This window comes from Anser anser (genome assembly GCF_964211835.1).
Source record: "Anser anser genome assembly, chromosome: 3".
In the NCBI taxonomy this organism is placed as follows: Eukaryota; Metazoa; Chordata; class Aves; order Anseriformes; family Anatidae; genus Anser; species Anser anser.
Genome location: NC_139722.1, coordinates 24,909,002 through 24,925,598, shown reverse-complemented (window position 1 = coordinate 24,925,598; position 16,597 = coordinate 24,909,002). Strand labels below are relative to the sequence as shown.

General features: G+C 34.9%; 1 protein-coding gene across 4 annotated transcripts in view; it reads right to left on the bottom strand.

Annotated features, from left to right (window-relative positions):
- Positions 1–16,597, bottom strand: part of MCPH1 (microcephalin 1) — a 130,533-nt gene that overhangs the window by 94,530 nt on the left and 19,406 nt on the right. For all 4 annotated transcript variants that reach the window (XM_083830809.1, XM_083830810.1, XM_083830811.1 and 1 more), the window contains 2 exons: positions 13,517–13,629; positions 90–127 (listed from right to left, as the gene is read on the bottom strand). In XM_083830809.1, coding sequence (XP_083686935.1) covers positions 90–127; positions 13,517–13,629 — 151 coding nt within the window. The remainder of the gene's footprint in view (positions 1–89; positions 128–13,516; positions 13,630–16,597) is intronic.

Sequence of the window (16,597 nt, the reverse complement as noted above, 5' to 3'; positions counted from 1 at the left end):
CAAAAGATTAATTTCATTTTTATAGGCATGAAAAGATTATCAACATTTAACTGCATGCTGACTAAAGAGTCAAAATGTTTAATACTTACTCAGGTGACATACTCGTCATAACTAGTGTTCTTGTTGGCTAAAGATATAAAAGAAACAGGAAAACATCAAAAATGCGAAAAGATTTCTCCTTTGGAAAAAACACTTAAATTAGAATCTTTCCCATTAAAAGGATTAAAGTTCATAAGTACAGTACAATGTGTGGAAGAGGCTGTACTAATCAACACATATATTAAAAACATTAAACTTTAAGGAGACAGAAAAAAAGGGAAACCTCTTCATCACATCTGGTATCAAAGCATCCAGTAGCAGAAAAAAAAAGAATGGAATTTTTAATCATTAAAAAAAAAAAAGTGAGGGATTTCCAGTCTAGCATGCTACAGAGGAAAAAAAAAAAAAGGTTAGTATTTGTCTTCTGCCTTTTCTTTCTCTTGATCAGATGGAAACGAAACAGCAGCTGAACTTTGACAAAGAAACCCTGTAACTTACAATGATTCTGGTTTCTTCCAAAAGACTGGCAGAAACTGGCTGAGATGCTGAAGAAGCAAGATTATATTTATTTTAAAGTATAATTCTAATATACTATATTTTATTTATTTATATTATAATTTATAATATTATTTACTTATACTATTACTAGTATACTAATATACTCACAAATCATGCCTAATGAATGAAAATTAACCAAATAATAGTATAACAAGGTATACTCAAAGATTACAGCAATCCTTAAAACAGACACCTTAAAAAGTATCCTCCCAACAGATTCCCCCTAGCTTATGTGCAAAGAGTGTTTGCCCCGTACATTTTAAATAAGAATTTTATGAGTTAGAATTAAAGAAGTCAGAAGAAAAAGAGGTATCCTTCAGTTGTCAGTAATAAATATGAAAGTCTTTAGCATGCACAAAGGTAGGACAGAACATTAATTTTAGCAGTATTGGAGACACGCATAACTGAACATAAGATGATTATCAAAACATAACATGGTCAACAACATAATCCTGTAAGAGGAGGTTCTGAAATCATGGCTAAGACCTATGTAACTATGAATGCAATTATGTGACTAGGTAAGCTATGTAACTACATAAACATGCACAAGTATGCATACATAAGCATTTTAATTTTGTAGAAAAAGTTTGATTGACTTTTGTATAATAATTTCAAAACAACTCTGCCTAATTTTCAAAATCAATCTATGGATTTAATATTATTTCTCTAGACATCTACCACTCCATAAGAAATTATCATTCCCGTTTCTAAACCCAACCCACTATATTACCACGACCACAAGATGTAAGCTCCCAATGTCCCTGCTAAAGAATTCAGAGCTTCAGACCTTCAATTACATTTCTCAATCAGAGATAGAGGAAAAAAACAATACAGTATTGCAACAATACAGAAATATAGCATTATAGTAACAATATTAGTATTAAACTTCCAATCATAATGATATAAATCCCAGAACTGAGTTTAAACACTGAAATTTCATGAACAAGTACGGGTTCTTGTGGTAGAAGGACTGCAGTATTGGGCATGGTACAGAATATGTTAGGATATATGATTGAAGTCAGAGGTGGGGCCACAATTTACAGTAGTCTTAACACATGCTGTTGTATTTACTTTATGGGATTCTGGAATACAACACAAGGCACAAAACATGGCTTCAGAACAAGATTTTACTCTTCTCCAATCCTTCTGGGCTGAAAACCTCATCTATGTCAAATATGCATGCTTCAGTGTAGGTATGCTTCAGCATGACCATAATGTTCTCCTTCAGTATTTGAAGCCAAGCCTCACTACCATCTGAATGAAGCTCTTTGGCTAGAGCTCTGGAGTTAAATCCACACCAAACAACTGCACTAGGTTCTTGGAGCCCTTGTACAGTACCAGCTCCAAAGTGAGATCACACAATCACAGAATTGTAGGGGTTGGAAGGGACCTCAAGAGATCATCGGATCCAACCCCCCTGCCAAAGCAGGTTCCCTAGAGGAAAAGAAGGTTCCTTAGAGATCCTGATGTGCTTGTTCAGAACATGCACAAAAATACCTGTCCTCAGAGCTTTTAATAAGTGAAACATCACAGAAACATTACTAATCAGACCATTGATATTGCCAAAGTTGTGTTAAAAGAGTTTCTACAAACCAAGGCAAGAGCACTTTGATATGCTACAGCTGCTTTTTCAGCTTCAGGGCAGAGATGCTTGTTAACAGTTCCTTAAAACCTTATCTCAGGGAAGTGAGAATACTGTGTCCACACAAACTGGGAAACCTGCAGCTTGTCCTGGCACTACCCTGAAAAGTCTGCTTTTGAATCATAGCTTTTATGCTACACCATGAATTAAACAAGATGGTATAGTGAATATTCTGGTATAGTGAATTGAATGTTTTGTCAGTGCACCTCAATGCAATTCAAAGACTCAAGAATGCAGAAAAAAATGTATACAGAAGGTAGAAACTGGAATAAATTTAATTCCTTCCAAACTATTATTTCATCTTCATCTAGAACTACATATTTCTGCAGGTTAGAGGTCATTTTCTAAGCAGACAACATTTTGTTTTATTGCTTCAATAAGACAAGCAGTACTCTTTAATACAGTTACCAAACAGAAAACTTCGCCAAACTATGTTTTAATTTTTAGTTGTACATTTTTCAAATTAATTGCTTTTTCCCCTCCCTTGCTATGCAATTTTTCTTCTATGTTATTTGTGTCTGTTTTATTTTACATTTTGCTTTTATTGCAAAATGTTTTTTGAGTTAGCATTGTCTTTTCTGACTAGCAAAAAGACATCTGGTGAGCATCATTATGAGTTCTAATGCACATTTGAAGAAGGATTATTATTAATAAAACATTGGAAAAGATGGTATTAAGTTAACAAGCCCTTTTTATTTATCATTAGTCTCTGAATCTAGAGAAATTGCATATCTGTACTCTAAATCAGAACATATTTCTTTCTGAATTATTTTTTAGGTCTGGAATGCTGGCTGTATTATGAAATATAAACCTATAGAACAGTTACATGCTTCAGCTCTCCTTTACATGTTTCTTAGGAATACAGTTGCATCAAGCATTTCCTTTTAGGATCTGCCAACAAGATTTTTCCAAGTCTCCTTAAATATGAAGCATGGACCTCAAAGAAAGCAGTATTTGTTAATCATTCTGATACATAAAACCCAATGTGATACTTCCTGCATGTTAACTGACTTACACCACAAAAGAGGCAGCCAACCTCAAAACGTGTTTTCTTGCTTTTAAGTTTAAGCAGGTGCTTCTTGGAGCTACAGGACAGTAAGAGAAAACCCCTGTTTTGTGCAACCTGCTTCTCAAAAAAGTGAATTCAAATTTTGTTTCTTTAAGAATGTCATGAGATGCTTGCCATAAATGGCAAATGGACATTAAATATGTGTTTTCCTGGCCAATTCTTAAGAAGAAAGTGCATTCAAGGTAAGAATTTGCTTGATAGGATTAGTTTTACATTTGTGACTGTTACAAGTAACTCCAGCCTAAGTAAAATAGATCTCGTTTTGTCTCTGGGTCAAGGATCCAGACATCATTTTTTTTTTTTTTTTTTTCCAAGAAAGGATATCAAGCAATAAATACCACTTGGTCTTATGCCTTAAAGTTGACAAGTTCTGAAAGAAAGGAGCTTCAGCATACTCTCAAACTCAGCAGCATACTATGATGTGTTGGAAAGAAAAGACCTTCACCTTCAGGATTCAACAAAATACTTTCTTTGTGTGTGTGGTTTGGCCAATATGCTAGCAATAAAGGACTTTTTTTTTTTTTTTTTTGAATGGGAGGCAGGGAGAAGAAGTGCATTCATATGCAAATAAAGTGCAAGGGAGAGTACAAGAGCATTATGCAATCTGGTTTGTACTCTTCCAAGCCCTTTTTATTTTGGCTATTGCAGCTCAGATGGTTCTGAAATAGGTTCAGAACTCCTAGACATGATCTCGATTTTTTAGAGCTGTATTCCAGGTGTCACATTCTTCAGTCCTACTAGTACATGAGCTAAAAACCAGAGCCACACGTAGCATGGGAATATTCAAGAATTAGGTTAATTTCACTCTGTTTTTATCTAGGAAGGTTGTAACGAGAGGATCCAAAACTTTAAACCTGCTTTTAGAAACACTCTCTATATTGTTCTACATTAATTTATTCTATTTGTGTAGCGGTGGCTCAGAGCTGAGAATAATTGGTAATTGTAGTGAATGATTTCTATTCAGTAGTTTTAAACAGCAATTATTCAAAGCTATAATTTACTTTCTGGCTGGCCTTCCTCCACTTATCAGTCCTTGATAATGATATTTTTCCAGTTTCCTCTAGCTGCAAACTGAGTTTCAACTGTAATCTCTTGACCAAAACCAAGACTTCTGCTTTTGTCTTAAAGAGATGTGAAAAATGCACCCATCCTAGCCAAATCAATAATACTATGGGGAAAGATGGAAAAAAAAAAAAACCACCCACCACCACCATCAAAACAGGCTATAACAAAGCAGAAAAATAAAATGATGTGACAGGTGCCTGGGAATCAGGTTTCCCTCAATGCCAAAGATCAGAAAAAAATGAGAAAGCCTGTAATCACAGACATGGGAACCCCCAGAACCTCTGATGGCAAGATTAAGGATGGTCAGTAGCTTGAGACTTTTCAGACTAGTGCTGCCACTTTACAACTAATAGACATTTTCAGTTTTCTACATGCATCCATAACAGCTAACACCCATATTTAAAACAAAACAAAATAAAAACCAAGCAAGCAAGCAAACAAAACCCTGGGGCACACAGAGTTCTGCAGCAAGGGAGAGATATCACAGCAATTCAAGGGACAATTCTGCATTTCAAGGAGCAGGTTCATTTGACTATGATCACAAGCAAAGGCGGTGGCTGACTTTTTCTGGTAGGACAGTCAAAGGGTAAGGGAATCATAGAATCATTTAGGTTGGAAAAGCCCTCCAAGATCATCAAGTCCAACCATTAACCTAGCACTGCCAAGTCTACCACTAAACCATGTCCCTAAGCACCATATCTACACATCCTCTGAATACCTCCAGGAGAGCAGAGAAGAGAAGAGCAGCATAACAAAGATGTTCCTTCCCACTCCTTTGACTGAAACAAAGTGGGAAGCCTAGATCTCTGAGCCAGAAATTTCATAGTCAATCAACATGACATGAAAAAAAGCCAACAAGCAAGATTAGCTTTTCTGTAGCGGTTCCCAGAAAGCACAAACAGGAGTGATTCCCATTCTGATGGGAAGCCCAAGTTTTTCCAACAGGTAAAAGTTAAGGTTTGGCTCCCTGCTTGGCATTGCTCAGGAAAAGCAGCAGCCCAGTTCTCAAATGTCTTTTACTAGTAAAGTTTGGCCTCTAGACCATATAGCATGAAACATGAGAAAACACGGAGAGGCAAAGACTGCAAATGGGACAGACATGAAGTTCAAGAAGTGGATGCTAAAATGAGGAGAAACAATCTAAGCTAAAATGTAGCTAACAGAAAATTAAAATAATGGTGAAAGAAGGAAACCAAAGAAATTACAAGGCAGAAGAAAGAGAAATATGAGGCAAAACAGTGTTAAAGAGAAAACTCATACATCCAAGCAGAACTATTTTAAAGACTACACTAAAGCATAAATATATTTGATCATTAGCAGCAAATAATTTCCAATGTGTACTCACTTTTCCAAATGATCTGTGAGAAAGTCAGGCACAGTTAATTTTCTTCTGTTGAAATTTTTAAGCGCCCCAAAGGCACCCCTTTAAGATTCACAAAAATAGTTTGTGCCCTTCTGTGAACAATTTCAACAAAAAATTAAGCATGGTGTAAAAGTGAATCTGTTTCATCTGTTCAGACATTAAAGCTGCTTATGCTTTCATAACTGGATCTGATGAAGTGAACAATTTCTTCAGACACTTGAATTATGACTGACTAAAAGAACTTCATAAAGCTTCAGCTGTGCCCTAACTGAGATTAAAAAACAAATTCCAAAGGCAGTGGGCAACAACAGAACAGCTTCGGTGAAAATCATGGTGTGATTTGTAAGCCCTCATCAGCCATCTGTTAGCCACCTTCTAGCCACCAAGGCACAAAGAAAACCAGTCCCATTGCAGTTGGGATGTAGGGATGGAACTATTTATTATTACAGTGAACGGCTGCTGATTTCAGCATTTCTGATTCTACTAGCAAAAAGTACATCTATTAAGGAGTAACGTGGTGCAAGATTTTTTCTATTTATAACTGATTGCATATAAATGTTATTATACCATGCAGACTTCTTTGTGAGCTCATTCTTAGTTCTACAAAGATGACACCAGTAATCCATGTATAGCTTAATTTTGATGAAGAAAAGAATGGTAGTATTTGTTAATCCACTAAAAAAATACTGAAAATATGTAAAATGCGGATGAAATGGGAGTTTAGGAAGTATTTTGTTCAGATTGTTTTATGATAATTTTCAGTTCCATCAACTAAAGCATTTCCAGCCTATACAGTTATACCAGATACCAGTAAGTTTATTCAGGATATTCATTTTTCCAAGAGTTAAGTTTACTAAAAAAAAAAAAAAAAAAAAGAATATCTAATTGGTTGCTTTTCCTCCCTGTACCAAGAAGGAAATCTTTGGCTCAATCTTTGCCAAATCAGCTGCAGTCCAGTGTGTTGTTTGGTTTTCTGGCATGACTGTTATGACCTCAGTGTTAAATGTAACAGTATACTCCAAAACCAGAAAAGACCCGCGATTTATCAGTAACTAGAGTTAAGTCACACCAAGCACACACATCTTCAGCAGTGAGGTATGCATGTCTCTAGCACTGAAGCAGAGAGTGTGCGGTCTCGTTACTTACACAATGTTTATGCGCTGTTTCCCTCATGATCTGAGTGAGAAAAGGAGTTCTGTTTCTTGCACCTAAGCCTCCCTTCCACCAACAAATTCAAGAATGCCATAGACGTATTTCAAACAACTCGGGACTCTAGGATTTTCTTCTCAATGAGTACCCCTATTTTTTTCCTCTTTTGTTCTAGAGGAGGCTCTAGAACAATTTCCTAGTTGCCTAAGAGTATGTTCTGACTTTATGTAAGGCTTTATTAATATTCTCTGGTCCAAAAATCATCATACCCATCAATCGTCTGAATGGAAGAAACACAAAGAAGTTTTTTCCCCTTATTTCTTGAATAAAGTTCTGAAAAGGATCCAATACACGAATCTGTTGACACGAAAGAAAGTTAGTGAGAACTTTGTATAAGAACTTGGGTGAATTCAGCTCTTGGATATTAATCACCATGATTGCTGAGTTGATAAATTGCAAAGTCAACCATGACCTATATCACTGTCTTGGTACATGTTTCCAGTGTTTCAAACAGCAAAACCTACAAGGGTGAGAACAGCAGCTGCAAGTGTCCCTGTGGGAACAGGAAACACTCTAAACTTGGGTTGAGATGAGTTTGAACCTTTCGCCATAGAAAGGGAGTAACTTAAAAATACACTTTTTTTTTTCTTCATATTAAGAAGTAGATCATAAGATTTCAGCAGGTAGACCAGAAAAGCTAGCATGAAACCCGTCATAAAGAGAATGATTTCTAAGGGCACAAGGCCTTAATTATAAGATCAGGCCACCAGGTTCATCTACAGATTTTCCTGGAGGGAATGGTAGTGTCCCTAAATGGTGATATGAAGCAGGTGCCATCAGGACATGGCACAAAGCACTCACTCTAAGGTGCAGCAGCAGATGCCTGCAGTACAGCTTCTGTTCTGGAAGCCCTCAGCTAGATGTGGGAGATCTGTGGGGATCAAATTCACTAGACAGACAAAGCACAGAACCAGAACTGCATTGCAAAGGTTGGATGGAAGTACTCATGAGATTAAACATATGAGACATACAAAACATTCTCAAATCACGGAATACAAAGGTACCCTTTACTGAGCTATCTCTTGGAAAGAAAAGTTTGAGCACTTCATCAGTAAGTGCTAAGTCACCATGGCAGTATTTTGAAACTCTGGTTTTCCAGTTTTTCTGAGAATACTTTTTCAGCAGTTTTAGCCATCTCATATTATCCTTGCTGATACCTGTTTTAGTTTTACTTATAGATTGCTCTTATATCTTTCAGTATTTTAAAAACCCTTAGGCCAATATGAAGTTCCTTTATTTATTTCTTTTCACTACTTAACATTATACTAAGAGAAAGAAGTATCTTATCAAATGAGTATCTGCATATTCCACTTGTATGAAACAAATAATAACACTTCTTATTGACATGATATTTTGCTCTCAAATGCTAATATTATTATAAAATCCAAATGTTTGAAACTAACGATCACAGCTACATTTTGGATACAGCAACAGCAAAAGCTGTGTCTTACCAGTAAAAATAAACTTTCTTGTTGGATTATAAGTGTCCTGTTTCAGACACTCCAATGAAGCTAATTTTCTACAGGGATGTATAACATTAAATCCTTCTACTACTTTCAAAGTTGTCTCATAATGATGTCTGCTCAAAACCTTGTTTCCCACCTTCTTCATCTTTATGTTGAGTCAGCTCAACAACCACAGGTAAACAAAAATCAACTATTCACTTGTCATCAGATAGAGTCGGTCAGGAACGTTCAGGATTACTTCATGAAACATTCTGGGATCAAATCAGATATGCATAAAGTCACACCAACAGACATTTGTTTGGTCAGTATCATCAAAGTTTCCTGATGGTGTCACGCAAGCACTCATTACTGACAGCTATATTCACTCTTCTCATCTCTACAGCCCAAAACAATCAATTTGAGTAACTTTCAATGGGCAACTGTCCACTGTCCCCACTACATCAAGCATTTTCCTCAGACCAGAAATGTGTAGATCCAGTTTCTTCACTGATAACTGTAAATGAGCTTTTGTATGCTTCCACCTTGTACAATTCACACTGGTTTAATATTCACTTAAATTACAACTTGAAGAAACGTTTCTAGTATCAGTGTTTAAAATATGTACCTATTTAAAGCAGCTTAAATCAAAGTTGTAAGGAAAACAAAGATATACAATCTGTTTAAGTCAGTTAAATGCATATTTTGAACATAGACATAAAGCTGCTTTCTTGAATTTCTGGCCAGATGCTTCACATTTTATAGTTGCAGATTTTTCAGGATGTTAAATTTGTTTCACCGTGAATAAAATATTTCCAAAAAGAAGGATTTTGATAACAGGATCTAAAGATGGCCTGTTTCACACAATTTCTCTACAGCATGAGCCTAAATTCTTGTAAAAATTTTCCTTCTCTCAAAAATCTCCTAAGTTTCGTGTTAACAACTTTACCTTCACCCAAATCCAAGAACTACGGAAATGCAAGCCAAGATGTATCTGTTTACAAACAAAACTTAAAGGAATTCAGTTAAGTCCATGCTATCGTCTCTGACAAAATATGGTTTTAATTATCCCTCAAGACACCTTTTTTTTTTTTCCACTTGGTTAAAGAGCTTGTTCTACTCACTCAAAAGATGGGATTTTTAAGTCTTTTTTGGAGTGTAAATTTACTGCAATTGCATTTCTGGTGATGTGACACTGTTAGGTCCTTTCAAAGATAACTATAACTATCTCATATCCCTCTAAAAAAAATGAAAACTTTTTATTTGAAAAAAATCGGCAGTTAATTTGTTATGCGTAACGAATTGCTTTCTCCCATATGTTTAAACTGCAAAGTGTTTACATTTGTGACATATGTGACAAATGTTGTGACAAATGTAAACATCTTGTGACACTAAGCAACGAAATGAATACTTAACCCTTATACCAATGGATTAACACCACTGTAACAAATGTTTGAATATTTTTGGCTTTACAAGTATTTCACTTTTTCCTCTATATGCAAAGCACCAAAGAGCCATATATTTAATTACATGGAATCACTGAAAAATGCACCACAATATGTGAACGTTTTATTCTATCACTGCAATCCAGAATCATTAACTTAGATTTCTAGACCAGGGAAGCCACCTGCTGACATTCATAGGCATTAATCCACAGTGTCTACCCAACAACTCAGCATGACCTGCCCTCAGGTATGGGCTGCTGTATCTCAAAACTAGTAAGTTTTATAGGAACTACTCATAGACACCCCCGCCAACCCCCTCCTTTTTTTAAATCTGCCTTTAGAGATTTTGATGTATACATCACACCATTTTTTTTTTTTTTTTAAATCAAAAAAGCTTGTTGCTGATGCCATAAAAGATTCATGAAAGTCTTACCCATCTTCCCCCAACATGCCTACAGTTGCCGTTATAAACTGCTCTGTCTTCGTGGCTTTTGTTAGTTTATAACACACCTTTAAATAACTATGATTAGAAGTCTTCCACGTTAAGAGTACAATAAAGACATCTATATACATAGTATATATACAAAAGGAAATATGAGTTGTAATCTAAAATTGTGACATAAAAGTACTTAAAAGTCATTATAAATTTTGACTTCAGCTAAATAACAAAAGAGACTCAACCTGCATAAGAGTTCAAGGAAAACAAATGCATAACACAATAGCATAGCAGACATATACAGAACCTACAGCTTTTGATTTATAATAGATTAAAGAAACTACAAATGACAAAGTGAAATAAACATGAAACTAAACAATGCAACATTTATGCCCTGCCTATTTCCAACAGATTTTTTTTTTTAATTTACTATCACACAGGAAACTCCAAATGCCTACTGAAACGCATTCACTGTAATGAATGAATTACAATTATAGTGCTAACTGTAGCATAGCACTGCAAAAAGTCTCAGGTTGGACATCGTCTACAAGTTGCATTCATCCAGAGAGCTCTTAAAGAGATTAGATTGCAAACTCTGTTTCTAGGAAAAAAAATAACTGCAATTTACATCGCTATGCAAATTAAGAGACTTACAGCGTAGTAACAAATTTAACAGACTACACTTCACAGTGGGTTCCCAGGACACCAGCAGCATGACCTCAAGCCTTATACTGGAACAACTTAGTACAACTGCATATACTCTGGAATTAATATATTGTAAAATATTAAGTGTTTTTTGTTTGTTTAAGACAGAAAAGGTCCAGAGATACACACACAATTCAATTCAACAATCATTCAATTAAAATAGCTAGGAAGCTACTTTTTTTTTTTTTTTAACTTGTATTTTAAGATAAACTTTAAGAGTTATATAAACATCAGAAAATCCTTCATAATACTATGATTCAATAAAATCCCATTAAATATACATATTTGTGCTATTCCTCACATATACTTTGTGCTTCAGGTGAAGGAAACAAACTCATATTTTCTAACAACATCATTTTCACCTTGTCAAACATGCAAAATATTGTAGTGTTTAAACTGCAGCCATTAAAAAAGTGTTTATATTTATTTTAAAAAAATTGCCCTGTTTATTTATTTATTTATTTATTTTAAAGCTTCATGAAAGCATTGCAACTGGTACCAGAAAAGCTTTGCAACTTAATTCTTTACCAAAATTTAAATACTTGGTCTAATTTAATCCAAAACAATATACTATTTAAATTTCCTAGGGATCTCCAACACTGCCTTTACAAAGTTTGCACATATGTATGCATACAAATAATGGGTATGAGACCTTAAATAAATATATTACTTAAGAGATCTTAAATTTATAGAGATCTCAAATATTATTAAGAGATCTTTAACAAATATATTCATAAACATTTAATACATACTAACAGACAATTGCTGGAGGAAGAGAAAATAAGATGTAATTTTTTTTTCAGTGCAACAGCCAATTGGCTAGTTAAACATCATAAAATCTTTTTGTACAGTTCTTATGTTTCAATTAAAAAAAAAAAGAGAACACTGTCTCAATATGAATTTGCACAAGCTGCAAGGAGATACATTTAAAATTACAAAATCACATTCATAACATAACACAGAGCACATGCTATGTTACACACATTTGAATCAAATTTTATTATCACCTTGCTGAAATGGATGGATGTGAAAGAAGCTATCTCAAAACACTGAATATGAATTTTCTCCAGCTACTACTCCATTTCTTGTTACTATTAAACACCTCAAAGAGTGTGCTTTACATCAGAGACAGTTTAGCAGAAAACCAAGGAGAAATATTTAAATATTCCACCTCTGTCTGTAAGGCCAAAGTTTGGTTCCTGCTTCGAAAAATAGGAATGATACTGCCTTTTGGTTTTCTTTGTTGTGTAAGGGTTATGTTGGGATCTTTTGTTAAGAGCAATAAAATCAAAACTAGCTCTACTATACAACGTGTAATTACTCAGGAGAAGAAATGAGTACCAACATATCTGACAAATCTCCAAGCACTGTTTCTGCAGATCGCCTTACAAAGAGCCGTTGACTGTGGATGTATAAATGTATATTTAGCAGCTTTAGTAAGATTCCTGTTACAGGAAATGAAACTGTTCTGGACAGGTGCTTTAGCTTAAAAAGTAAGCAGTCTGAAAACGTTTCTACTAGGACATAGATCTAGAGTGAATTTGCTATATACATTCTATATAATACAGTTATTAGTTATACAAATAATATGTCTGTATATATTTAGGAAAAGAAGGTGAAGAGATAATTAAGAAAAGTTACAAGCAATAAGATGCACACAGGAAGTCAAATTGTAATTTTAACCCAGAGCAGATCACTGAGCCATGGAAAATAATATTCTATTTTGAAGCTGTTTAAAAGGTTGAACAGTCTGGTAATTGTATCTGCTTGAAACTTTTACAGAAAGAAATGCATTAAAAAACTTTGATCAAACTCTTCAAGACTCCACCAATAGCTACCACCGAAACACCTAATTTGTTTCATATCATTACATCAGACATCTTTCAGTGCTATAGGATTTCCCATTCTTGGATCAATTCAGTGCTTGTTTTAACTGTGTGACTTGCTGCTACACTACTGATGAAAAGAGATTCTATTTATTTTCCTGTTGATCAGATCTACATGTAATTAGAACAAAACTTTTGCAAGGGAAAACGACCTAAAAAATATCCGGTGCTGACCCAGTCATCTCACTTCATTTGTTCCCATGCAAACTGAGTTCCAATCGTAAATTTAGCTTTACCCTGAATCTAGAAGCAACTATTGCATAAATCTTTCTTCTGCATATACATCCATTGGGGATGATCCACTATACATACATACATATACATACATACATATATAAAAACATAAAAGCTATTCCATTTAGTAACTTACCCAAAAATGATAGTTCAGGTTAGTTCAGAGACTTTTGAACTAAAAAAGCTGGCTTACTGACCTATACAATGTCATCTTGGCATGACTGCCACAAGTTTCCAGAAAGTTAAGTTCCAGGGTTATAGGCATCATATCTGAACACCACCCACATAACATTTCAAGGAAAGTAAGAGTCAGAAAAGTTAAAATGGATAGTGAATAAAGCATGCAAGTTCTATTTGCATGTACAAAGACACTTGGATTGTTCAAGAATGAACTTAACAAACGATATGACCAGTTAAACTGACCTTTTGGATTCTTCTAGTTTTTCTCACCCCCCCATTGTGCTTATTCTTTTGTTCATTAAAAACTTTGCAAGAGCCATCAGTAACATCACACTCTGAAGCTTCATTTTCATCACCTAGAAACAAAGCGTATTACAAATTTAGAAACTCAAAACGAAAATGTCACCCCTTATTTTATCATAGTACATAGGTAGAGCTAAGTACAATTAAAATAACTAAATTAATAGTTTGCACCAGTTATTTTTCCATTCTCTTTCAGTTATGGAAGAATGACACTCAAACATTTGACTCCATCTTTCAGTTCCTCATCTTCTGAATAAACTCCAAATTTCCAATATTTTGAATACTATATATTAACCTCAAATGGATAATCAGCTAAATAGTTTTTTATTTCAAATTTTGCAATTTGTGTATGAATACACAAAGAAATATATCAGAGTTTGAAGCACCATTTGCTACATTTTTCATTTCTTATTGAAACACAGGCACTTTCAGGACACATTGTGTTTATCTGAAATAACCTGAAGGTCTGAAACATGTTTTCAAACAACAGTTTGTAAGCAAATCTAGCGAGCTGTTAGTAGGTAAGGATTGCCTGCACATATAGTAGGCATATCAGTTATTTAGAAAAAGGCACCATTCATAAGAAGGTGCTCTACTGTGTCTACCAAAAAGCAGTATTTTTCATCACTTATTTTGTGAATTAACATATTTAATTCTTCAACACTGCCAGGATTACTTTTATAAATACTAAATAATAAACTTCTGGATTCATTTGAGAAATTAAACTTGCTGGCATAAGATGAAAAAACTTTTTTCCATCTTTTGATCAATGGAGTTTTAACTACTGAAGATTTAAGTAAATCATTTTCCCAAATTTAATTCAACTGAGTCTATTTTAGGACATTCATTATTTTTTCATTTCAAAGAAAGGATTAGATCAGTTAAAGAAAGTTTAATAAATAGTGATTGAAGTGGCCTAAATTCAGCTCATCCCAAATAAACTTCTGATTATTTTGGAGGAATACTGAAAAGTACAATACATATTTACAAGTCTAACTGCATGTACAACCCACAATCACATTTTCCGTCTGTCAGCTACTTAAATTCTTAATCCTTGATAAAACAGAATACAAAAAAAAGACTACACAGCAAACGATAAACATTTTCTGTTACTGCTGATTTACTTTAAAATGCCAGCCTTTAAACTAAGTCAAAATTTCATCACTTTTTCATACTAAAGTTGCAAGTTTCACACCAGTTTACACAGCACCACAGTAATTTTTGTGTAATAAAAGAAAACCTGGCTTTCAGGTACAATTATTACATTAAACCGAGTATTTACAAAGTTGCATTTATCGAAGGGAGAATGAATCACTTAACTAAGTTGGCTTTGTTTGGCATTGCACTAAGGCTACGCATAAAATCACAGAATATCCCGAGTTGGAAGGGACCCATAAGGATCGAGTCCAACTCCTGGCACTGCACAGGTCTACCCAAAATTTTAGACCATGTGACTAAGCACACAGTCCAAACGCTTCTTAAACTCCGACAGGCTTGGTGCAGTGACTACTTCACTGGGGAGCCTGTTCCAGTGTGCAACCACCTTCTCAGTGAAGAGGGAGTGTTGTTGTTGTGTTGGTTTTTTGGGTGGAGGGGGAGGAAGGGAACAGTGTGAAATGGTGAAATACTCCTTCTGACTCTCTTGACCTGAATGCTCAATCACTTCAACTCTTGCCCCGCTTGGGATTAAAGCCCAAAGACCTGGACGCTTGGACCTCTTCCCCATTAGGGTTCACTCTCGCTGGTTTTCTGTGTTTACAGGACAGCAGGAATAGGAGACAAGGTCCATCCCCTCTTCTGATCACTAACTCAGGGACCTTACACAAGTAAGGACTATTCTTTGCAATCCAATTCCTATTTCCCCTCTCCTGACTATCAGGATTTCTCCAGCTTTTCCATCCTGTAGGTCTAAAGCTTCACTGTCTATTGCCTGTTTTTCTGCTGGTTCCTTCTATTTACAAAAGCAGATGCTCAGTCACAAGCTTTCATCCTTAGTAGCTTTTCCTAGGGTATTTCTGATGAAACAGAGAAGTTTTTGAAGCAATTCCATTCACTGTTATACCTAAATTTAGCCCAAATACTCAAGCAAACTCACGACGCTGTGATTAGGTCCTCCAAATCCTCATCCAAAATCATTGTTCATTGAGCTGGATCAAAATCAACCTTGAGAGCCCTCCAAAGCACTATAACATATTAGACTGGCTTTAAATTACAACTTAGGCTTCTCATCATTCATGATTATTTATCACCAGCGAGAAGTTTTGAACCAGAACTTTTTCTACAGAATTTCCATTTTCTTTGAGTCAAAGGAATCGAAGTAATGATTAGCTACCATGAGCTAGTTTTCGTTCAGTCAAATCATGCCTATTTAACATAAATTTTATCTATGGCATTCTACTTTGAGAATATCTTGAAGTGTCGCAGCAATTAAGCTATACCACATCTATTCTGTACTTATCCAGTTAGTCACCCTAATTTTTTCAGGGTGGGCAAATGTCAAGTTTTTGTTATTCAGAAGGCAATTTCTTTAAGTTTTCTGAAAGCTTATGTGCCCACCATATTCTTAGAGAGAATTGTATTGAAACGAATTTAACTAGTTTGTTACATACTCTAGGACAAAATGTCATCAGACTTTGTAAATTTGACATCAAAATAGTCCTCTACTTTGAAATATTTGCCCTTTTTGTATTAATAATTAGTTACAAATTAGTTCCTACTTTTAAAGTTGATCTTTTTCCAAAATTGAAAAAAAAGATGAAAGGCAGATGAAATCTAAGCAAGTTTTCAAATGTGTGTTCTTAAAGACAGACAGTATTTTAGCTGTATTAAGCACCCAACTTGGCATTCTGGACCTAGAACTTCAGGTAAAAACTCATTCATCTAAATTAAATTTGTTCATTTTGGCACCAAATAACGGAATGATATTCCTGATTCCCCATCTTTATCTTGAGCTACATCCATTACACTATAATTGATCTTAGTTTATGTCTCTTAGCCAACTAAGATTGCTTCCCACATTCA